The sequence below is a fragment of the Cyprinodon variegatus genome, unplaced genomic scaffold (genome assembly GCF_000732505.1).
Source record: "Cyprinodon variegatus isolate N-32 unplaced genomic scaffold, C_variegatus-1.0 Scaffold1005, whole genome shotgun sequence".
Taxonomy (NCBI): Eukaryota; Metazoa; Chordata; class Actinopteri; order Cyprinodontiformes; family Cyprinodontidae; genus Cyprinodon; species Cyprinodon variegatus.
The window spans coordinates 96,315-119,119 of NW_015151458.1; the positions used below are offsets into that span (position 1 = coordinate 96,315).

General features: G+C 38.2%; 3 protein-coding genes across 5 annotated transcripts; 1 reads left to right on the forward strand and 2 right to left on the reverse strand.

The window, feature by feature from the left end:
• Nucleotides 1-944: 944 nt before the first annotated feature.
• LOC107100742 (protein PIGBOS1-like) lies at nucleotides 945-1,494 on the reverse strand. Its single transcript, XM_015399365.1, has one exon. It carries the CDS (start codon nucleotides 1,447-1,449, stop codon nucleotides 1,291-1,293), a length of 159 nt encoding a protein of 52 aa, XP_015254851.1. The 5' UTR covers nucleotides 1,450-1,494; the 3' UTR covers nucleotides 945-1,290.
• Nucleotides 1,495-1,981: 487 nt separating this feature from the next.
• pigb (phosphatidylinositol glycan anchor biosynthesis class B) lies at nucleotides 1,982-10,524 on the forward strand. 3 transcript variants are annotated; one of them, XM_015399364.1, is made up of 13 exons: nucleotides 1,982-2,291; nucleotides 3,841-3,977; nucleotides 4,055-4,178; nucleotides 6,407-6,524; nucleotides 6,606-6,710; nucleotides 7,585-7,715; nucleotides 7,793-7,933; nucleotides 8,013-8,064; nucleotides 8,137-8,348; nucleotides 8,425-8,489; nucleotides 8,575-8,794; nucleotides 10,123-10,300; nucleotides 10,377-10,524. In XM_015399364.1, the coding sequence occupies exons 2-13, from the start codon at nucleotides 3,860-3,862 to the stop codon at nucleotides 10,488-10,490; spliced, it is 1,578 nt and encodes a 525-aa protein (XP_015254850.1). In that variant the 5' UTR covers nucleotides 1,982-2,291; nucleotides 3,841-3,859; the 3' UTR covers nucleotides 10,491-10,524. The 3 variants fall into 3 exon arrangements, with proteins under 3 accessions (XP_015254850.1, XP_015254848.1, XP_015254849.1); XM_015399362.1 differs by lacking the exon at nucleotides 1,982-2,291 and adding an exon at nucleotides 3,591-3,692 and having other exon boundaries at nucleotides 3,793-3,977; XM_015399363.1 differs by lacking the exon at nucleotides 1,982-2,291 and adding an exon at nucleotides 3,605-3,692.
• A 228-nt stretch (nucleotides 10,525-10,752) lies between these two features.
• ccpg1 (cell cycle progression 1) lies at nucleotides 10,753-20,321 on the reverse strand. Its single transcript, XM_015399366.1, has 9 exons — nucleotides 20,191-20,321; nucleotides 19,660-19,742; nucleotides 18,645-18,762; nucleotides 17,941-18,017; nucleotides 17,671-17,848; nucleotides 15,442-15,771; nucleotides 15,253-15,356; nucleotides 11,707-12,998; nucleotides 10,753-11,241 (listed from the first exon to the last, which is right to left on the reverse strand). Exons 2-9 carry the CDS (start codon nucleotides 19,717-19,719, stop codon nucleotides 11,049-11,051), a joined length of 2,352 nt encoding a protein of 783 aa, XP_015254852.1. The 5' UTR covers nucleotides 19,720-19,742; nucleotides 20,191-20,321; the 3' UTR covers nucleotides 10,753-11,048.
• Nucleotides 20,322-22,805: the final 2,484 nt, after the last annotated feature.

Consider the following 22,805-nt stretch of genomic DNA (forward strand, 5'->3'; position numbering starts at 1 on the left):
ATTAAATGAATATGAGACATGACAAAAAATTGTAATCTTGTAAGCTTACCACCAGGCACTAAAATATTACCAGTTTTAAAAAAAGCATTTTATAAACACAGACTACTACATCATCAAATCTCACATTATTGCATCATGTTTGTACATGAGGAAACTTGACCGGCTCCAGCCATATCAAAATATTACAGTGTTCTTATGCTATGTTTGGACCCAATGACGTAACGACACAACATTATCTGGGTAGGCCTCATATGAAGTACAACACTCACTGTAGCAGCAACGTCCACCTCTCCCTCTTCGTTTCTTTGAAAGAACATGTTTAATTTTTGGGAATTTTTTTCCGTTCTTCCAGCAGCTCTTCTTTGCTTTTTCTTTTCTTGAATCCACTTAAGTACCTCTTTTTGGTATCCATCATCTTTAACACATTGTACGCAACGGTTATGGTTTTATTGGACGCTCTGGATTACCCCAATTCCAAGTTGTAGTGTAAAAAATAAAATACTCAAATACATTGTTGTTTTAAGATCTTAATTGCGGTTTGAAACATATAAATGTGTTTTTTACCAACCGTCTAATTAACTATACACAGTTATTAACATAGTAATTAAAAGTACCACTGTCTGCTTTGCTATTGGTGTCGTATTTAAATGGCTTATCATCATGTTGAAATAAACTTACTCCAAAACCTCTGAGCTTCCTGATCTTATACGGACTCTAATTAACTTCTTTTTTTTTTTTTTATAAATCTTATCAAAAATTAATGAAATACTAATCCTGTCAAAAATGTGTTTAATAAATGCATGTAGCTTCTGAATAACTGAAGATAAAACTAAGAGATTAATCGGGTCACAATTGAAAAGAAAAATCAGAATTTATCATCCAGTCCATTTATCATACAGATTTTTTTTTCTGTTTGTCATAAAAGTTTTAGATTGAACAGTTTTTTCACATAAAAGATAACCAGAGTAAGTTCAGGTTGTGGATAGATGAAATCATTGAATAATTAAAAATGTACCAACACTTGTGTTTTTCTCACCACAAAAAGACATTACTTTATTTCTTGGTTCACAATATCTTTCGGTTACACATTTTAATGCATTTACAAATAAATCTGCCACTAATAAGGCAGGTGAGTGTTAAAATATGTCAAGGCATTTAAAAAAAATTGCCATACCCCACAGTAGCAGAAATGTAACTGCACAGGCTTTGTGTTTTGTTTGGCCTCCAGTCTGGCATCAGCGGTTCTGATTGTTCAGTCTGTTAAGTGCTTCCTGGGAGTGGCGATGTGCTTCAGTCCATTTCATTCCCTTTCTTTGGCACATCCTTGTTTTGCTGTTCAAAGGCCTTCAGTCGTGACTCATAGTATGGTCTGTAGATGTAAATGCCCCCAGCGACCCCAAGCGCTGCGGCTAAAAACAATTGTGAGAAAGGCAGCCTTTGTCGAAACATTGCTCCTGATTCACAAGGTATCAAGATCTACAGATCCCTACCAATCCTGAAAGAAAGAAAAACACATGGCAGATCATTGCAAATACATGGGTATCAAGAAAACAAGCATGTGTTGCTAGAAATAGTTTGCATAAAACGTCCCCCTATTAAATAAAAAAAAAAAAAAATTCAGGATGCAGTGTTAAGTATTTTATATAACATAATAAGATCGAATCGAAATTAATCGATTTAGAACTGTATGAATCAAAATTGAAACCGATTCCGGACTTTGGCGAAAATACCCAGCCCTAGTGAACACAAGCTTTTTATCTGAAAAAAAAAGATTAAAGTGAATTTAGAACCTGATGCAGTGAGACCTAAAGCTCTTGAGTGGAGAGTCAGTTATTTTCTTCTACCTTGACAGTGAATTTTGTCATTTTAAAATGTGTGCACAGGACACCTCATATACATATGCACATACAAATATATTAGATGTCTTATTCTGTCAAATATTGACTTTAAATACACTAAATGTAGAACTCAGGTGGGTGTAAAACTGATTTGTAGTACATCATCAACAGGTAGCGCGATATTCCATATAAATATTTACCAAAAGCATGTCCAAATATAATGTCTTATTTTGAAATTTTGTCCCGACCGGATATTGACAATGTTCGACCGAATCTTGTTCTAATTTTCAGTTCGTTAACCTTTTTTTTATTGAACATCGGTCAAACATGACTATTACGGATATAATTATCTACAACATATTTCACTCACCAGATAGCACTTTATAGGAGGAGTCTGTAGTTATCCCGGACAGAGGGGAAGTCAGACCAAAGGATAAAAATGCCCAAGAAAAGGTAAACAGGAGGATACTTATGTATAGAGAGAGCTTTCTTCTTCTGAGAACTACTGTGCGAAGAAAGATGAACAGTGCCACCTAGCGTCAGAGAAAAACGATGGGTCAAGACAGTATGGCTACGTTGAAGCGGGGAAATTTAATTAAAATAAGAGTAGCGTGGTAAATTCATATTCTTATTCTTATTATTCATATTCATATTCTTTTCTTCCCAAAAACTAGATCGTAATGTTTAAATTTTGAATAATATTTTGTTTTTTGTTTTTTTTTATTTGGATTAATTTCATTGGTGATCTTTTGTGGGAGCCTGTCAATATAACATATCCGCTTTAACTGGAATCTAAATAGATACGGAATATAATTATATTTGTTTATGTAGCAGACAATCGGTACAAAATAAGGAAAATAAGCTTGCAATCTATTCTTCCACCGTTGGAGGGGACAGGTCAATCAGAGCTGTATATCAAAAAAATTTTAAAACATCTATTCTATTCTATTCTCTAAATCTGTATCCTCTCAATCATACACAAGTACAAAAACTAAAAAAAAAAAAAAAAAAAAAATGAACTGCACAAAATTCATTAACAACTTGAGTGCTTATGTTTTCAAGATAACTTATCCTGACACTCATAATACATCAAGAAATGTCGAACAGAACACATTAGAATAGAATAGAATAGAATAGAATAGAATAGAATAGAATAGAATAGAATAGAATAGAATAGAATAGAAATATTGTTCGGGTGTGATACGAAGTCAAAACAGTTTACTGAACACTTTTTGGGTCACTATATCTACATTTTTAAAGACATATATTTTGTATATGCATAATTTATTTTATATTCCTTGCCGGAAAAACAAAAAAATAAAAATAATTCAAACATACATCAATTTGCCAGTAGATGGCGAAAAAACAACGTATTTGGTGTTGCCTAACCGACCTTAAATAAAAACGTAGATTGGAAGATCAACTACTTTTTCCTCTTTGGTCAGTTTTGCAGCCGGACTCTATATAAAAATACACATTTTAAATAAATATGATGAGCGCAGAAAAAGCAAATGCTGATTTTAGATTAAATGGAACAGCAATAATGACAAGTATGCTTGTTTTACGGGATATGATACCTTAAATTAGTGAAAATCAAGCTAGAACTAATTTACATTTACAGAATGTCCCAAGAAGTTAAATCTACAGAGATAGCGACAGTCTCTCTCCTCATCAGTTGGTGGCAGTAAAGCGCCGTTTAGTTTATTACCAAACACGAATAGACACCACAAAGAAGAAGAGCTTTTATATTGAAGTTTGTAAGACCGGAAATAAGATTGAGTGTGGGCGGAAGTAATGTTAAATACGTTTGTTTGGTCACAGTATCCAAACTCGGAAGTTGAGAGAGATTAAAATGTAAGAAATTGAAGTTGGTTAAACCAAAGCAACTACAACCCCTGTTTAAATTAGCTTATTTAAGACACGAGATAAGGAAATTCCCCTGATTTTGTTTTAGTTTCAGCCTCTCGATGAATTTGATATGAGCCTAGTCCTGCTCTGACAGGTGATTCCCACCTTATCCTATGAGGATGGAGACTCTACGCCCTCGGCTGAAGTTCGGGAGCAAAGCAGAGGACGTGAAGTTGAGGAAACGGAGGTCCCTGCTTTACTCCAAGGAGGAGGGGAAGCTTTTAAACCACGGTGCTGCAGCTCAATCAGCTCCATGTTCCATTAAACACTTCCTTTTCAGGAAATCACTAAGCAACTTATCTCCACAGGCCTACTGAGGGTGGCTGTCTTCATTGTGTTCTTCAGACTGATCAACTGTGTCCTGGTCCAGACCAGCTTTGTCCCTGATGAGTACTGGCAGTCCTTGGAGGTGTCCCACCGGATGGTCTTTAAATATCCTTTGATTTCCTGTGTCAGTGTGTGTGAATGAGTGACAGAATGAATAACTTTATTTCAGAAAAAGCAGTACAATTACAGATTTTAAATATTTTAAGATTTATTTATTTTAATATATTTATAATTTTTAACTTTATAATATATTTCTAAGATAGGCTATGTATGCCTCCAAATGTATTGATTTTAATGATTGTCTTTACTCTGTTTTAATGTTATGGTCTTTTAACCTTTGTTTTAATCTTCCCTTTTTTGAACTGTAGCACTTTGAGATTTGAATTCAAATGTAAAGTGCATTACAAATAAAACTCATTATTATTATTATTATTATTATTACAAGATTATGAGCTATAACCCAAACAACCACAACCATTGTAAAACAATTAGCACATCTACAGTGACTACTAGTATCCATTGTCACTGCTCTTCTTCCATCTCACATCATTGTTGCCTTCATGAAGAAGCTTAGGTCCCTCTGCCTTTGCAACAAGATGTTACATATCTTCTATCTGTTGTGGAGAGTGTGATCTCTTCTTTCATCATCTGCTGGGGTAACAGCATCAGGGCAAATGACTTAAAAAAGACCAACAAGCTAATTAAGAAGGTCAGTTCTGTTCAAGGAACTTCTCTTGAACCTCTGGGGATGATTTCACAAAGGATAATTCTCCATTAAGTGTAGAACATTATGGACAACAGTAAGCATCCACTTCAGAAGATTTTTGAACAGAAAAGTATCTTCAGTCAGAGGGTTCTCTAGATTTGGTGCAAGACAGACTGCTAGAGAAGATCCTTCCTCTTACAGCTATCCACAGCTCCAACAATTCGAAAAAAACAAACGCAAAAAACCCTAGGAGTTACTGCAATATTTCATTCCCTTTGGAATTATCAAGTATCTTTTAATTGAATTTCAGTTGAAATTGACTGGGTCAGGGGGGCAGCAGTCTCAGAAGAGATTCCCAGGTGCTGCAGGGCCAGCCAATAGACAGTCTGTCCACTGTGTCCTTTGCAATGTCCTGGGACTTGCCTGGAACAATCCTGAGGAAGGCGTCCAGTTTTCATCCAGTACAGATGTCCGATTCCCTTCAGATGACTCCTCGTGATGTGCAGGAGAAGCAGCTCTATTCCGAGCCTCTTCCAAATGACCGAGTTCTGGACTCTTATCTCTAGTGTCCAGCCAACCTATGGAGAACGGTCATTTCAGCCACTTGCATCCAGGATCTATTTCTTTTGGACATAATTTAAATGTTATAACCTTATGTGAGAGTAGGGACGTAGACTGACCGGTAAAAACAAGAGGTTTTTACTTATGTTGATATATTTATTAGTGTTGCACCAATTCCGATACCAGTATTGAGTTGGGGCCCCGATCCAGCACTAAAATGGTGGTATCGGTATCGGCAAGTACTGACAAATAGGCACCGATAGCATTTTGAGAGCCAAAAGGTTATTCAACTATTGTCACCGATTCCAGGTCGGCAATAAAAAGTTCTACTGGATTCACTTTGTATTAGTATTTTTCCTGTTTCACAAAGGTAGGCAGCAGCTTGACAAAGCCATGATGGCAATTATTCTACATCCAAGTAGTGTGCAGTTCTTCATATATAAACACACACTTCAATTTCAAACAGATGGTATCGGTATCGGCTGATGCTGCACAGCCAGGTATCGGGTATCGGGGCCAAAAAATGGCATCGGCGCAACACTAATATTTAATTATTTATATATATTCCACTTTATATCCCCAACTTTTTTCAATCTCCTAAACAGTGGTAAAATAAACAAAACTCTACATGGCTACAGTTTCAATTTGTAATAAGATAAAAATCTAATTTTTACCTATTAAAATAGCTCATTTTGACTTCCTTAGACACTTGAGTCTCTTCTCACAGCTGATTGGATGAAACTTTTAAGGTCCAAGTTCTCAGTAACTATAAGAAAGCTTTGGTTAATCTGTGAAAGCCTGATATTTGAAGGCTTTAACGATAAGAAAGTGCAAAAAAACGGCCAGTTTGGATATGGAAAACCGGATTCGGATTAAGGAGGGGAACTGATTCCTGCCACTGATGCTTGTTTGATTATCTGAAGGTTCTTTCATTATTCACATAAAATGGCAGTTGTTGTGGTATTAATTTTGTGGTTGAAATATATTTATCAACAAAAAAATTTTTTTTTCCTGGTTTGATTCTGGGTTGATCTATTTGTTGAGGCGAGAACCTTAACAGTAAAACCTATGGCTACCTGACCTGGGAGTGGAAAGCAGGAATCAGAGGATTTGCTTATCCTTTGTTTTTTGCAGTTCTATACAAGATATTACACCTGCTAAACTACGACACAGTCTACCTCCTTGTGAGTTGCTTTATTTCTTGGAAAGATTTGATTTTACTTTGTGATCATGGAGTTCATGAGGTTTTTTTTTTGTTGTTGCAGATTTGGCTTCCTCGAATAGTTCAAGCTCTCCTGGCTGCATTCGCTGATGTTAAATTCTTCTTACTCATCCGATCGCTAGAAACCGAGGATGTTACGAGATGGACGGTAGAAAGAGCCTATTGTCATAATCCTACATCTCACTGAGAAACTGTTCTGTGACTGGGTTTTGTTTTCACCTCCCAAACCTGGACTTGACAATAGAATCCTTGCAGAGCAAACATCAGGAACTCACTGAATGGACCCTATAGATTAGTCTATGCAGAACATCTACATGCATCAAGCTATTCTACCTTTATTTTATTCAGTCTAGAAATAGAAATTGAACTTCATAGATCTCAGACTAGAAATTAACTCTCTGGATTTAACTCATCCTCTTAGGGAGCAGTGGGCTGCCACTGTGCAGCGCCCAGGGAGCAGTGTGATGTTAAGGGTTTTGCTCAGGAACCCAGAGTGCAAGCAGTTGGCATTAAATGGGGTACCTGCAACCTTCTCAGGGCACAAGTGCACTGCCTTAACCACTAGGCCAACACTCGCCCATGTCTTGAAGTCTACATTTTATTTAATTTAAGACTCTGCATTACTTAAGATTTTTGAAAGTATTTGTACCTCCTTTTAAAAAATAACATATTTCCCAGACTTTTCCCATCTTTCATTTCTATTCTATTCAGCTGATTTATATTAATAATGTTAAGCTTCAGTTTCCCAAATCACAATGGTATGTCACTGATGGGCTTAATTCACATTCATTCAACCATCAAAAAGCTTCTCTTCAAAAGTTAAACTTAGATTAAAGTGGGCTTGTTGGTCATAAACAGCGCTGATCTAATTCAAACTGAATCTTATAAAATATATGAAATCTACACTGTCTGAAAAGCCAAAGCTAAATGTCAGATTTTTATAACCTGCAATGAATAAACCCTGATAGCTTTAATTCACATGTCAGGATTGTTTACTGTCTGCTGATTTCTCTGCTCTCCAGCTCTTCTGCCACCTGTGTTCCTGGTTCTCCTGGTTCTGCTGCACCAGGACTCTGACCAACACAACAGAGACCACCCTCACCTGTTTGGCTCTCTTTTACTTTCCTCTGCCAGGGTCTAAATTATCCAGCAGGTAAAAGCTTGTTACCGTTTTTATTCTACTAATCTTCAAGTGTCTTATTTCTCACTGGTTTTCCTTCATTTCCCCAGTAAAATGTACCTTTCCCTGGTGGCTTTGGCAGTGGTCGTACGGCCGACAGCCCTGATTGTCTGGTTCCCTCTGCTAATGTACCATTTCTGGCATGAAGCGGACAAACTGAGACTCATCACTCATAGCTACGTTCCTATAGGGTAAGTGCTCTCAGCCTCATGGATGCTCTAACCATTGTTTAGCTCCTGTCCTCACTGCTTCATGTTGTCAAATATCCAGGATGTTGGCGGTTCTAATTTCAGCACTGATCGACTGTCTCTTCTATGAAAAGGTAAAACACAGCCAACCAACCGAGTAGCTTTTATGTTTACATTAAGATGGCAACAGCTGGCCTCTATTCCAGTGGACGCTGGTGCAATTCAACTTCATCAAGTTCAACATTCTCCACGGCGTGGCCGGTTTCTACGGCTCCCACCCCTGGCACTGGTACTTCACCCAAGGCTTCCCCGTCGTCATCGGTCCCCATCTTCCCTTCTTTCTACATGGATGCAGCCTGGCCTTCAGGAAATACAGAATCCTGCTGGTCACGGTTCTGTGGACTGTTGCTGTGTACAGGTAATTTGATTAGAAGACAGAGTTGGGAAAAACTACTTATGAAAAATGGTTGAAGTAAATCATTTTCTCTGCTCAGTTTGCTTCCTCACAAGGAGTTCAGGTTCATCTACCCTGTGCTGCCATTCTGTATGATCTTCTGTGGTCAGTTCCCTGTTTCACCTCTTTAATCCCAGTATGCGTTCTATTCCTGGTGAAATGTGTTCATATCAGAGGTGTGTAATTGCAGGGATATCTTTGACTCGCCTCAAAGCGTGGAGACGTGCAGCTGCAGCTCTCCTTTTGGTGTCCAACCTGGCTCTGGCTCTGTACACCAGTCTGATCCACCAGAGAGGTACTCTAGATGTCATGAGCCACCTTCAGACGCTTTGTGAGGTCAACGGGGACGCTGTCAGCTCGCAGTCGGACGTCCTCTTCCTCATGCCCTGTCACTCAACGCCGTTCTACAGGTACAACCAAAACCCATGGTTCACTGTGGAGTTGCTTTGTTCAGGGGGATCTGCTGTTTCTTTAAAGTCCAAACAAATTCAGTTTGGGTCTCATGGAGCTGAAAGCATCTGTACCATGTCCTCTATGCGACTTATGGACATCTCTGTAAACAATTCAGGCTTTTCTCAGCAATGGCTTTCATCATATGCAGCTCCTCCATTATTATGGGCCTCTTGGCATCTATCAAACACCTATTTACTGGTTTTAAGCTTCTTAGTTATAAAACTTTGTGTCAGTTTATCACATTAAATCCCCTAAAATACGTTGAGGTTAATTGGTTTCAATGTAACAAAAGCACTTCCAAGGGACAGTTAGATTTGAGTTCAATATTTGCATTGATTTAAGTAGCTAAAACCGGTTTAAAATGTAAGTAAAAAAAATAAACTAAATGAAGCTGTTGAATTGTTCTAATTCGGCATTGTGGGATGTTTTCAGATGCAATCGGGTTATAATCTTGTATCTGTTGCTAAAAAAAAAGGTTTTAATTGTAAAAATAAGGTGCAAGTTCCAACATTATAGTGTCTAACTTTTTTGCCATTTATAACTAGCTTGTATTTCTTTAAAGGTGCAAATCATTTTTCCAATATCTTTTATACAAGATGTATATGCACACTACTGCAAAAAAAACTTTGCTGCTTGTTTTTTTTTCTGATCAATTTTCTTATCTTATTACTTCAGACATTTAAAAGGATCCTAAAGGGATAATCAAGGATTTTTGACTGTGCTGAACTGACAACTTAGCAGAAAATGATGTCAATGTTTTAATGAAATCTCAGGCTTTACTGGGACTGTGGGCTGTCGTCTCTTTGAACTTGTTGACCTCAGGAAAAGACCGCTTGCACAGAACCTTGCTCATCTGGTTTCTTCTTGTTAAAGGGCAGCTTTTCCTCCCCACTGTCGCTGCATGCATGCTCATTGTGAGTGATTGCTATAGTAGATGACAAAATGCAAGTGAATTTCTAGTTGCCACAAGCTCATCCAGGAGTGTGACCTGTAAGTCCAATGTTTCGATGCAATCAGCTGCTTTCCTTAGATAAAAAAAAAAAACTTTAACAATCTGTTTGATCTAATTGAATTATCTCTGTAAAAGGCCTTAAAAGGAGTTTTTTTTTTAATTGGCGATATTTAAATAACAATGAATTAGATCTCTTATTAACTTGAAAAATTATAAATATCTACGCTTCAGAAGTCCTGAAAAACAAAGTCTTGCTGCTTTTAAGCAAAACATAGTGTTTGGATTAAACCTTCAGAAACAGTTCGTTATTTACACACGTCTGTCTCCTCGTAGCCATGTCCACTGTCCTCTGAAGATGAGGTTTCTGGAATGTCCCCCAGACCTTGGAGAGGATGGCTACTTTGAAGAAGCTGCACAGTTCTACAACAATCCTCTCCTCTGGCTCAGGACTTCTTTTCCATACAAATCCTCCCTGCCAACACATCTGGTTTTATTTGACGTCTTAGAAAAGGTAGGGAAAAGGCTACACCATCTGTTTGCATTTGTCTGAAAGTGCAATGTTCAAACATTTCTGTTTTCTCCTGTAGGAAATCTCCACATTTTTGCAGGGGAATAACTTCACGAGGACAGCAGAGATATTTCACACTCATGTTCCAGAGGGAAGACTTGGAGGAAACATATTTATTTATGAAAGGCACTGACAAAGCAGCAGAAACAAACACCAATGATGAAAATATTCTGTGACAATGTAACGGTTTGCTCCTATAATAAATATTTTAAATTTAATATTTACTTTTTTAACATTTTATTTCCATCTACAGTTTAACTAAGAAGTTATTTTCCAGTCTTTTTTTAAAGAGATGTTTAAGCTGAAATAAAACAAAGGCTCCAGTTGAAACGAGACACGAGGTGGAATGTTAGAAAACAGCTGAACTCTAAAGTCACTAACGTCACAAACTGGTCAAAGAAAACCTTCATACACCTACAAGCTAAACCTCTTGGATTGAGTTAAGCATGGCAACAGGTGGATGATTAGCTCAAGTATTGATTTAAATTACATTTATTTTATATTTTTTCAATAGGCATGGAAACAATCCAAGAGTTAACTTAAAGCAGGAAAGTCCCGCATCGTCCATTAAAACTTTTAAATTGTTAAAACATACAACAGGGCTGGGACGCTCAGTAGCTTGAAAAAAAAAAAAAAAAGAATTGTGCAAAATTGCCAAAAAAAAAAAAAAAGCTTTCATGATGATTTTCTTTTAGTATTTGGGGTCAAAGGGCATCGGGCCCAGTTCAATTTTCACATCAGCCATGTGTCTGTCTGCGTTCCTTCCTGATCGGCTCATCTTGCGAGAACAGTGAGGACGAGATCTGCCCCTCGGCTGCTTCCTCTGCTGATGCCTTGCTCTCCAGTCTTCCTTTGAGTCTGTGTCGGGCCTTGGAAACGGCCCTCTAAGATCAGAGAGGAAAAAAATCATAGAAAGACACAGTTAAGGACATAAAACTTGTATCAAATCTTTTTACATTTTAGTTAGATCGAAACAGCAAAATTTGATTTGTTTTACTGGAATTTTACTGGATAGAGCCATAAAAAGTAATGGATAAGTGCACTGTGAACGGGAAAATGTTTTTTTGTGTTTACATTTTTGATAAATAAAATTAAAAATGATTTGAGAATTCATCCCCCTCTGACAGTAAATAAACTAATGCATTCAATCACCTTCAGAGGTCACCTGATCTTCTTGAGAGTAATTTAGTCTCGGTACTGAACCAGTTGTTTAGTGAGGAGTTCACTGAGTCAGCCTGTTTATTCCTTGTGTTTTTAGGCTTAGGTTTCTTCTAGCAGGAAATTCCTCAGATGTTGCGTAAAGGTCATTGAGTTTCTGTTTTTGAGATGTGATTCTAGAGGAGACTTACCGCGGGCCAGAACTCTTGGTGTATCCTTCTCCAAAGAAGTGCCTGTAGATGTAGTCGTCCAAGTCCCTGAACATGTCGTCATCTAAGCCATGATATTCCTGGATGTCAGCCAGGTAGCTTTCAACCTTGCTTACGAAGTCTGTGAAGAGCATGCGGTCGTGGATGAAGAGTCCATTATGAAAGAAGCCGTTGATGAAGGCTCCCAGCTCGTTCCAGTGGTAGAAGTGGTCCACTTCCTGCTGCAGGTAGCTCTGTAGCAGCAGGTTGAACTCGTCGGCTCTGATCGGCTCCGTGGCTTTGTTGAAGAGGCTGGTGGACTCCTGGTAGGCGCAGTCAAAGACCCCGCTGCATCCTTTCATGCTTCTCCTCTGGTTGCTCTCTTGGTCCTGGAGAACTTTCCCGGCTGATTTCCGTGTGTTGTTGTCATTGTGGGAGGAGGATGTTTTGTGTCGGTGGTGGGGTTTCTGGGCTGGACGCTGCCATGACTCGTCAGTGTTTGCTTTGTCATGCTTCTTGTTATAAAATCTCTGTGCTTTGTTGATGAATGTTGAGGCTGAATCCTTAAAGTGTTTGAATGTTGATTTGACCGAATCAGAAAACTTCCGCAGGTTTTCTTTCACAGCCTCTTTGGCTTTCTTAATCTGCTCCTTATGGTGATGGACGAAGTCTTTGGTGGAGTTTTTCACAGCATCAAACGTCTCCTTCATTTTCCCGGCCATTCCCTGTCTGGTTCTTTTTACTTTGGATTCTCTGTCTCCTTTGGCCTTCTCCTCTTTGGATTCCACGTACAGCCTCTCCCACAGGTCGGAGCGCTGCTGCTCGAAACTCAGCTTCTTCTGCAGCTCCAGCAGACGTTGCTCCCAATCTTCTGCTTCTGACCCGCTCTCCTTGTTAGATGTAGAAACATGACTCCTCAGAGCACTCAGCTCGTTCCTCAGCTCCTCCGTGACCTTCCTCTCTCTGTCCAGCTTCATCCTGAGCATATGAGCTTCAGCCATCATGTCTTTCCTCTGAACCTGAAAGTCTCTGATCATCCACTGCCCCTCCTCCAGCTGCTCTTTCAGCCTCTGGTTTTCTGACAGCAGTGAATCCACTCCCCTAGCCTCCAGATCTTGAATCTTTGAGCGCAGGTTTTTCAACTCCTCCTGTAAAACGGACAAAGATTTTTCCTCACGCTCCAGAGAGCTTCTCAGCTGGAGGTTTTCATCTGTTAGACGCTGCTGCTGAGACACGACGTCCGTGCTCTCCTCCATGGTCTGTTTCAGAACCTTTTCCAGGGAATCTCTCTGGACCTTGACAGGAACAGAAAAATAAGTTTCTGCTTATCCATTTAAAGGTTAAGTAACCAATCATTTCTGTTCAACACTAGGACTCCCAGGATTCTGATCCTACTAGAACTCCCACTGGCCTTCAATTTGACCGGTGACATTTTTCCCCAATGGAATGCATGAGTAGTGATGATGTCATCAACTGAAATGGTTTTAGTGTGCGATATAAACTCATTGTGGATATGTAGACATTATATCAGGTCTAATATATACATTTTTAAAGGCTGGGAGGCGGGCAGTGCTGTCCAAACCTTGAGCAAAAGTTTCACTATTGTCTGATTGGTCCCTAATATGTCTGCGTTTTCCCATGCGTGGGTCAGAATCTGAGCCGCTTCCTACCCAGTCCTCCTCATCGGTCTCTCCCTCTCCACCCGAAATGCTATAACCAATATTTTGAAGCATTTCTAAAGCCTGTTTCGTTGTAAGATTTTCTTCTGAAAGCCATTTGTCGGTATAAGCCAAAGAGGTCTAGCTAGAAAGTCAATTGGTGAGAATTTACAATGCAACTAATAGAGCCGTCAAAATAATGGCTGTGGGAGATTGCGGTAGAATGAACCATTTTTATTTTTAGGTTTTTATTTTATTAAAAAAACGATGTGAAAATTAAGGAAATATAGAAACAGGAAAAGTCAAGTTAACATGAGCAACATATGAATAATCCAAATAAAGTTCTTTCCCTTTAAAAGCTTAAACGCATCAAAATGCGGCCTTGTGAGTTCTAGTGTTAAATAACTCAGATCATTGGAATTTATCTAAATTTGAAAAGGTTTTGTTTCAGACTCCTTGTTTTCTTCCTTTATCTTCTTAATCACTTCTGAGAGCAAATTTATAATCTGCTGCTCATCGGGACTATCTTGGCCAAACTGAGTGAGATAATTCATGAGTTAAGGATAAAAAGAAAAAAGTTTAATTAGTCAAATCATAAAGACAATATTCTTGAATTATTGAGGTCTAAATTATGAATTTATTCTCCCTTCTTCAACACTTAATCTCCAATTACTTATAAAGTATACCTCCGGAAACTGTTCAAAAAGAAAATTCAAAAAGTCTTCTTTCCCTTAATAATTGAAGGTTTCTGCACCACTATCATCACTCCCACCCCTGATATGGAGCAGAAAATGGCATCTAAATTCATCTGGAGTGTGAAAGAGATCCCATTTAACATGCCTCAGTGCTGAGGGGTTAAATTGTTTGGGGTGTTCGGATGAATTATTCTGGTTTACTATCATTTCATAAACACACCTGCTCAGGTTATCCACCTCATCATGATCTTTTTTTTATTTATTTTTTTCCCAGCCTGACTAGTACTTTTGTCATTTGACAAACCCAACTTAAATAATACACCAAAGTTTGTGCAATTTGGTGGTGTGCACATTTTTTTATGCAGCAAGGAATCAAGAGCATCCCAGCCTATTAACTCAACTCAATTCAGCTGTATTTATTTATATAGTGCCAATTCACAACTCATGTCATCTCAGGCTATTTTACAGAGATAATACGGTCAGATTGGTAAAAGTTTATGTCAAGGAAAACCACTGCATCCAGTCATTGACTTGCAAGACATGCTTCCCCTGGATGAGCTTGCAGCGACAGTATTTGAGTGCATTTAGTCGACTCTTTGAGACATTCATTAAGGTGGCCTTTTTACTGTGTTGTATTTATCATTGTGGAAACTGGTGAGATCTTTTTAGTTACAACCAGACTAGCAATGGGACTTTGTGTGCACAGCAGCAGCTGCACCACCAAGTCTGTAATATTACCCTAACTGGAGCCTGACCAGGGTGTGATAGGTTTACAGCATTGCAAGACAACCAGTCTAACCACACGCCTTTAAATCCTTTAATGACTAATCTGTACAGACCTGTGAACTACCATAGAAGTTTTGTGAACTCTCCTGCTCCATCACATGTAATGAGAGATATGAAGCTTCGGACAATGAGGCGAGGTCTGAGGGGTTAAAGTGAAATGGGACACATCTCCTGGTTTTTGTAACAATCTGTAAATGCTAATATCTCTATTAATACTGAATTCAGTTTATTCATAATCATTTTACAGAGAAAGTAGAATATATACATATATATATATTTTTTTTTTTTTCACTCAGCTAGTTCTCATAAAAAGAAGAAGCACCAAATGTATTTACTTAGCCTTCTAAGTTGACCTTCAGTGATTGTAATTACTGATGGACGTTTATCAAACATTATGTTTAATAACCAACCTGCTGTGTTAAATGCCAATCTCCATCATGCTGCTTAAGTAGATCCCTCACATCCATGTGCTCAATTCCACTGGTTTTCTGTCTTTCCTGAATCTGGACCGTTCCTACAGGAGAAATTGGTCAAACTGATTATTTCCACTTATCTGTACGTGCACGTCTATGCATGTTAGATTAGAAGTGTGGCGTTACCATAGAAGTGGCCGAAGCCCATGCTGACAGCGATAATGAGGGCGAGCAGGATGCATTTGTTAAGGATGTTCCCATCCAAGCCTTGCTCTCGGTCGTCATGAGCAGCATTAGGTCTCACCTCCACCCAGTCAGCCTGCTGCTGTAGCTCTTCCTTCTTCTCCAACTCACTAAACAGTGAGTCTTGCAACACCTCCTCCTCCTCTGGATCGGTCACAATGCTTGTGGTGTTCTTCCTAACCCTTCGCTTTCGTAAAATGGGGCTGGAGCTTCGTGCATCTTCATCTTCACTGCTGCTGGAGTTTGTCAGCGCTGGCTGCTGTGCTGGAAAGGCTACATTCCACATAAAAAACAGATGAAGATGTTGACACCAAAAGGAGGAAAGTAAACCAACCCATTATGACCTCAAGCTTTGTTCAAAACTGTCTGGGTGTTTCTGGGATTCATTCCCCAGTCGTCTAATGTCCATGTGTAAAGTTTCAGAGAGGTAGCTTTGCAATTATCTTTCAAATCATGCAAGAACTTGGTACTTATCAAATGTCCCAATAGGATATTATTTTGAATATAATGGACCCTTATGCTGAACCATAGCCATCACATCTGCATTTACATTTTCCTTCAAAATCTGAAAAATGTCTCAGAGATTTTTACACCTCTACCATCAGGTTTAGCCTTACTGTGGAGGAGCAGATCTGAAAAGAGACCTTCCTGATTTTATCAGCAGCATAAGAGGATGTAGGTGAGGGTGTTTACTGTACCTATAGTTTAATGCTGTGCAGTGTGCTGTCTGCAGTTAGATGAGGTAACACTTTTGCAGTTTAAAGCCAAAAGCAAATAGTCTTACACACCTTGAGGAAATTCATGTGGTAATTTGCAAGAGCTCCCAAAATGCTCATCCCTTCATGCATTTAAAGTAGTTTCTGAGCCATCTTCCATCAAGCTGCAAAGATTTGCCAAGTATGATTTCTCTAATATTGATTAAACGGTTCATACTTATTATCCCAGCTCAATACTCAGGTAAAAATTATAAATCAGCACCTTCTTGAAGCTACTGAATGGCACATGGTTGTTTTTCATCTTGTTTTCCTTTCCACCACATGCTAGTGAGGTGGAAATTATGCAACCATGTGAAGTGAACTGTTTACTTAACATGCAAACCCCAAAATTTAGAAATGTTTGAAAATCTCTCATCAAATATCAATAAAAATATAAGCTATAGAAAAAGTGTCCTTTATACTGGTTTACTTTGCAAATAACTAACAAAAATTATTTTAATCTGCATTAACATTTTGGCTATTCATTCTAGAACCAAAATGGCAAAAAGCACTCTGCACATTACTAACCATCCTTCTAACACCTAATGTTATAAAGTTGACTTATGTTTTATAAAAAGCAAATCTTTAAACGCATCCATAGATGGCATGACTGACAAGCTGCAAAGAATATATCTTTAAAGTTAAGGAACACCACAGAAAATCAGAGATCATCACAGATCATCCTTCGGCACCCAGAATCTGCAGTTTGCAGCTCTGTTGGTTTCAGACCTCCTGGATGCCAGATTTCAATCTAACATAAACCAGACCATGGTTCATTTATAGGAAGGGGACACATCAAAAATAGGGACAGAGAGCAAAACTGAACATCATGAAGTGTAAATAACTGTGGAAGAAAACTCAACTTTTACATCACCCTGAAAACAGCATCCCCACAGTAACAACAAGGGGGTTTGAGAGGAGGAGAGATATGCGGAAAAGGACCACAGGCCGGATTCGAACCCGGGTCGCCCGCGTCGATGACTAAGGCCTCCAAACACGGGTCGTGTGCGTTAACCACACGACGATGCCACCAAAGCAAACCCCAGGTATAATAATTTTTAAGAATTTTTATTTTTTTTTGTAAGTCTGTAGTGTTCCACAGTTTCCATTCAGGCTTGAGTTTTGTTCGTGCACACATCAAACTTACATCACAACATCTCTCAGGCTTCACAAGCAGCCATCAGTTTTAGCTTAGTTAGCTGCTAAACAAGGTTAGGGTCATGCTAGAATAAATTCAATTTAAATTAGGAAACAAGCAGCTACCAGGGAGCTGACATCTCAGGTGGCGGCTCAAGTTCACCAGAGTTTGGTGAAGTTTCCAGTAACTCAACAACAAACCTGCTCAGGCACAGGAGAAAGTTTTTGTATCGGATGTATTGCTGTTGATTATTTAGAAGGTATTTAAAAGGAGCCGTACCTGTCTCTGTGGCAGTGAAGGTATAATGACTGCTACTGGAGGTGCCGAGGTACAGCTCCTCAGAGCTGGCTGCCTCCTCCTCCCCATGCTGGCCCTCACTCAGGTCTCTCAAGGTCACAATGTCAGAGTGATCACTCGAGGAAAAAACATGCTCTTTGACTGTGGCATCATTTCCAGCCTGCAGGACACATTTTCAGAAGGTAATAACCATTTAATAACCAGTTCTGTTTTACTTTAACATTTTCTTTATATACATTTATCTCCTCTCACCTCAAGACCACACATGGTCTCATCAACAGTCTGCTCTCCCAGTGTGTCATCAAGAGAGATTTCCTTAACACCCAGAGCTGGAAGAGTAAAAAAATAAATAAAAACATAAACTAAAAAATATATATTTATGCACAGCCACAATAAACCTGACTTATGTCCACAAACATAGCCATTTAGGCAAATTAATATAGAGTATAAAAGTTCAACATTTAACTAAAGTTAAATATCAAATAAATGTGACTCATTTAGATCAACACTGTAAAAATTAAAACTTCAAATAGAATTAATTAAATGTAATTGAACTAAAAATAACAGTAATCCCCAAGGGGATGGGTTAAATGCAGAGAATGAATTTGCCCAGTGTCAATAAAGGGATTTTCTTTTTTTACATATTATCATAACGACGTTGACATGTTTATAATAAAATGCTTAGAAAAAAACACACGCAAAAGAACATTAATTTGGCCAACGCTAAGGTTCCATATAAACTGGTAATAAAAAAAATACATATTAAAGAGGAAAATGATCAAAGAAAAAAAAAAAAGAGAATCATGATGATATTGCCTTCTGGTTTCTGCACTACCACTCTGTCGCTTAAACTGTAAAATATATTTCAACTGAAGGGCTGAACATTGTTTCACTTACTAGCATTAAAACCAGCATTGCGTAATTATTTAAACAAGAACAGTTATCAAGCTTTTTACCAGCCGGTGATGAGGCTTGTGATTCAATCAGCTGTGGTTCTTCCAAACTTGGTTGCTCTGACAGCTCAGTGGCATATTCAGCTGCTGCGTCTGATCCCAGTGTCTCTATATCTGAACCCTACAGCAGCAGATCAGAGATTAGGTTAAAGGAGTACTACATATGTATGATTATAACATTGCATTATCCATCTCTGAGCAGAAATTCAGTTGCAAAAAAAAAAATAAAGGGCATGTATAAGTTTCACCGTGTTAGTAAGAGAACAAACAAAAACAAACAATTAAACAAAATCCAGTGTTGACCAGAACCTAATGACATTCAGCGTAATCATCCCTGACCAGTTAATCAGAAACTAAAAGACTCAATATGTTTGGTTTTATCTTAAAGCACTACCCTGTGGTACTAACATCAGCCTTTGATAAACTATTAGTATTTCATTTGAGCTGTGAGATTGTTAGAGAGAGAGCAAGACCTTCAGCAGCAAACAGGAAGGCTGAAAAGAGTACAGCAAAGTTACCCCTCTTGCTCCGTTCAAGCTTGGAACAGGAAACTTTGGAAATTTTAAATAAGAATCTAGATTGTCTAAGTAATACACAAATAGACTTCTCCTTTTGTAAAGTTAGCTGTGTAACCTGTGCCCATTTTAAATAGATCTGGTTTAAAATACACTCCCTATAATTATGTTGCCTTCCTAAAGGAAACATGATTTAGTTTTATAGAAAATGTCCTCAAACACACAGGTATAACATGACCTCTGCCTTGTATGTAAGCTAATAATGAATTCTGATAGGCAGGCTAAGAAAATATATTTTAAATTTAGTTCTCATAGCTTGACACATTCTTAAAATGCAATCAAAATTGGAATATCTCGCACAAGGCTCTGATTGGTGAATATCCAATCAGATATAAGCTGTAAACATTTACCATTTAATTACAACATAATTTTGCGTTGGATATAAGATGTAATATGAAGGACATTACAACCAAGTTTTTCTGCCAAAAACTACAAGATCTTACCTCATTACTGATGATGGTCCAGCCACAGGAGGACTCTGCATCACTCGATGTGTCTGACATGTCTATCAGCAACAATCAAGGCTCTAAAGAACAAAGAAAGGTTAAAGTTTCTGAAATGCATACTACTATAGGCATAGAATGTAAACGTACAGTTTTAGTTTAACTTTTAAATAAAATACAAGCAGGAGAGTGAAACAGCGACCACAAGTGGCGACGAAGCGATATTACAACAACCAGATAGAACCGAGCAGCGCGGCCTGACAAACAAAAACAGCCAAAAAAATCCGACATCAGCGGCTTCTGGAGCTAGAGGCTACGGCAACCGTTCATTGCGGTTCTAAACATTGAATAACGACATCCAGCGTATCGTTTTCGCCTTATTAACTCGCTAGACATGTTTATTGTTAACGTCACTTCCCAAAACATGAGCACAACATGCAATTATAGCAATGAAGACAACGCCCGTTACATTTTAAAGGTGATTTTAGCTTCAACGGAGGCAGTGAAACAAAGAAAATCTGCTCTATTTACCGGTGTTTTGCGCACAGTGTTGTTTGCAAGCTCCTCCACAGTTGCAAGATCGCCAAAAACCACAAGTTATCCGTTAACAACATTCGCAGCAGAAATCCGGAAGGGAAGTGTAGTTTTTGAGTCGTATAACTGTCATGGTGAACGAGGTTCTTTAAACATAAAACAACTACATTTCCCGCGAGGCAGCGCGGTGGTCAAACAGGCTCAACCATATGGCGCAAAAGCAAGCAAATCTTGCGGCTAAGAAAAAAAACAAAACAAAACAAAACAAGGAAGCCTGACTGAAACGGCCTGAATCTAATTATAGTGTATTTACGATAGAAGAAGTTTATGATTTTATTTATTATTACAGTGAAAATAAGGATGGTTAATTACATAAGATTTTTTCTAACGGCAAAAAGTAAATAAACTGATTCTTGGTAACATCTCGATTTCAAAACATCATGATTATGTATTATCTATGATTGTGTTTCACAAATCCCAAAGAGTTTAGGTTGGGTAAAAAGCAGTTTTGTTTAAAACAAGCTACCTCAACTCAAGATCTTTATACTCAGGTCAACTTTTGGATTCAAAATTTGTGCTGAAATACAGCTTATTTCTCTGCAATCTATGTTAAAAAAAAATGTTTTCTTTGCATTTTATTACAGTTCCAATAGTTATCAGAAAATGTTCAGTTTTCATGCACCGGTTCCAGAAAATCTAGAACGTGTTCTTGCAGGATCAGTAACTGAAGAGTAATGATAGGTTAATGAGGAATCTTGAAGCGTTTCCACACATTTCCAAACTGTATTGATACTGCGTTGATACTGTCTCGCAGAATACTGACACCTGCTGGACATTTAAAAACACTACAGGTAGCTTATTTGACAGACTAAACTGAAATGATTTGATTACCTAGTACATTGAGATTTAAGTTATTGTAGGTTGTATTGTATTATTTAATATTTATGTTTAAATTGAAAATATCTTTGATGTTTTTAGATTCAGCCAATAAATAATGTAAACATATATTATAACTTTAAGGGGAAAATGTGAATAAGGATGCTTGTGGGCTACGTTTTTTAATCATATTTTTAAAACAATAAGTAAAGTAAAAACAGTACAAAAAACTAAGAGTCAATTTGAAATGAACTGTAATTCAGATAAATGGAATGATAACTGAGAGGAAAAGTATGACACAACGACAAAATTAAAATAGAAACACAGCAAAACGTTCCTGTTCCTTGCTCAGTCCTGATTAAGAGTGAAGAGCATGCACAAAGCATCAGCTATGCCAAACAGATAATCCAATGACACTGTTTTTATTCATTGGATAAAAACAATGTAACATACAGTCATCAAAAAGCCCCTTATTCTTGATGGAAGAACTAGTTATGTCTCTACATGAGGTCACATGAACCACCTGTGATGTTCAGCTTCAGCCAATAAACATCTGGATCACACTTCCTCCAAAGCCAATCATCTTTCATAATCCCCTTCATTCTCCCTTCTTTCACCCACCTCAACCCCACCTCCTTTTTAAAATATCAGACTGTTCTCAGTCCCACTCACCCTCTGGCTTATTTCTCCACCAGTGTCCGGGCCACAGGGGAATACTACTCTAATTCTTTTCCTAGGTTACTCCAAGCGAATGTCGATTCTCAGCATCAAAGTGTTCTAAATAGACCGGAATACCAAAGATACTATTTCATTTATGTCAATATCTGTTTATCCGTCTCCCTGAACCCCATTCCACCTCTGCAGATGGCCGCTCACACTGTGCCTGGTTCTGCTGGAGGTTTCTTCCTGTTAAAAGGGAGTTTATCTCTCCACTGCTGCCACAAGCAAGCTTAGTGTGGGGGATTGCTGAAGAGTCAATTCAATCAGCTGGTTTCCCTTAGATAAAAAAAAACTGTACTAATCTGGCTGTTACCACTATAAATCTAATTGGATTGAATATCTAAGGCGAAGTCTGCTGTGAGTGGACCCTGTGTTGTTATATGGTCATCGTGTCCCAACTTGTTTTCATGGTGTTGGGGCTCTTTCTATAGCCTAGGCCCTCTTTATGTAGAGCAACAATTGTCAAGTCCTTATGCATAAATGATCCAACAGGATTGAGTTAGGAAATAGAGACTGGTTTAAATCTTTTCATTATTATTCATTTATTTAAAAAAATGACATATGCATTATAAATAGTAGCATCATAAGAGGTATTTCCCTATAAGGTGCCATGTTGATCTGCCTATTGCTACTAGAGCACTAAGCCCAGATGGAAAACATCTGCTCAGCAGTCACACCTAACACATTCTAACTCTAACGTCACATTACACCAGGGGTGGGAAATAGCTAATCGAGTACAATTTGGACATTTTTATTCAGTTTTCAGCAGTTTAGCCATGTCTGTGTGTTTGAGGTATTCAGAAGGAAAAGCAAATTTAGTTCTGCCAGCTCTAAACTGACTACTTTGCATTGGATTAAAGTGTCATACCGTCAATGTGGTCCTATGAAATGTTTCTACTGTTTGTTTCAGGGTCTGTGTACTCTGACCTTCCCTAAATATAATTTAACAGAAACAACCTCTGTTAAATGTGTTTAAGCTTTTTGTATTGTGTACACTTTTTTTTTTCTGAATCCAT

Coding starts and splice junctions, on each gene's coding strand:
- pigb (XM_015399364.1), top strand. CDS start 3,860: ATGAGGATGGAGACTCTACGCCCTCGGCTGAAGTTCGGGAGCAAAGCA. Junction 4,179..6,406: donor TCCCACCGGATGGTCTTTAA/ATATCCTTTGAT, acceptor TAACAGTAAAAC/CTATGGCTACCTGACCTGGG. Junction 8,349..8,424: donor TGGACTGTTGCTGTGTACAG/GTAATTTGATTA, acceptor TTCTCTGCTCAG/TTTGCTTCCTCACAAGGAGT.
- ccpg1 (XM_015399366.1), bottom strand. CDS start 19,719: ATGTCAGACACATCGAGTGATGCAGAGTCCTCCTGTGGCTGGACCATC. Junction 18,763..19,659: donor GGACCATCATCAGTAATGAG/GTAAGATCTTGT, acceptor CTGCTGCTGTAG/GGTTCAGATATAGAGACACT. Junction 15,357..15,441: donor GGGCTTCGGCCACTTCTATG/GTAACGCCACAC, acceptor TTTCTCCTGTAG/GAACGGTCCAGATTCAGGAA.
- LOC107100742 (XM_015399365.1), bottom strand. CDS start 1,449: ATGTTTCGACAAAGGCTGCCTTTCTCACAATTGTTTTTAGCCGCAGCG.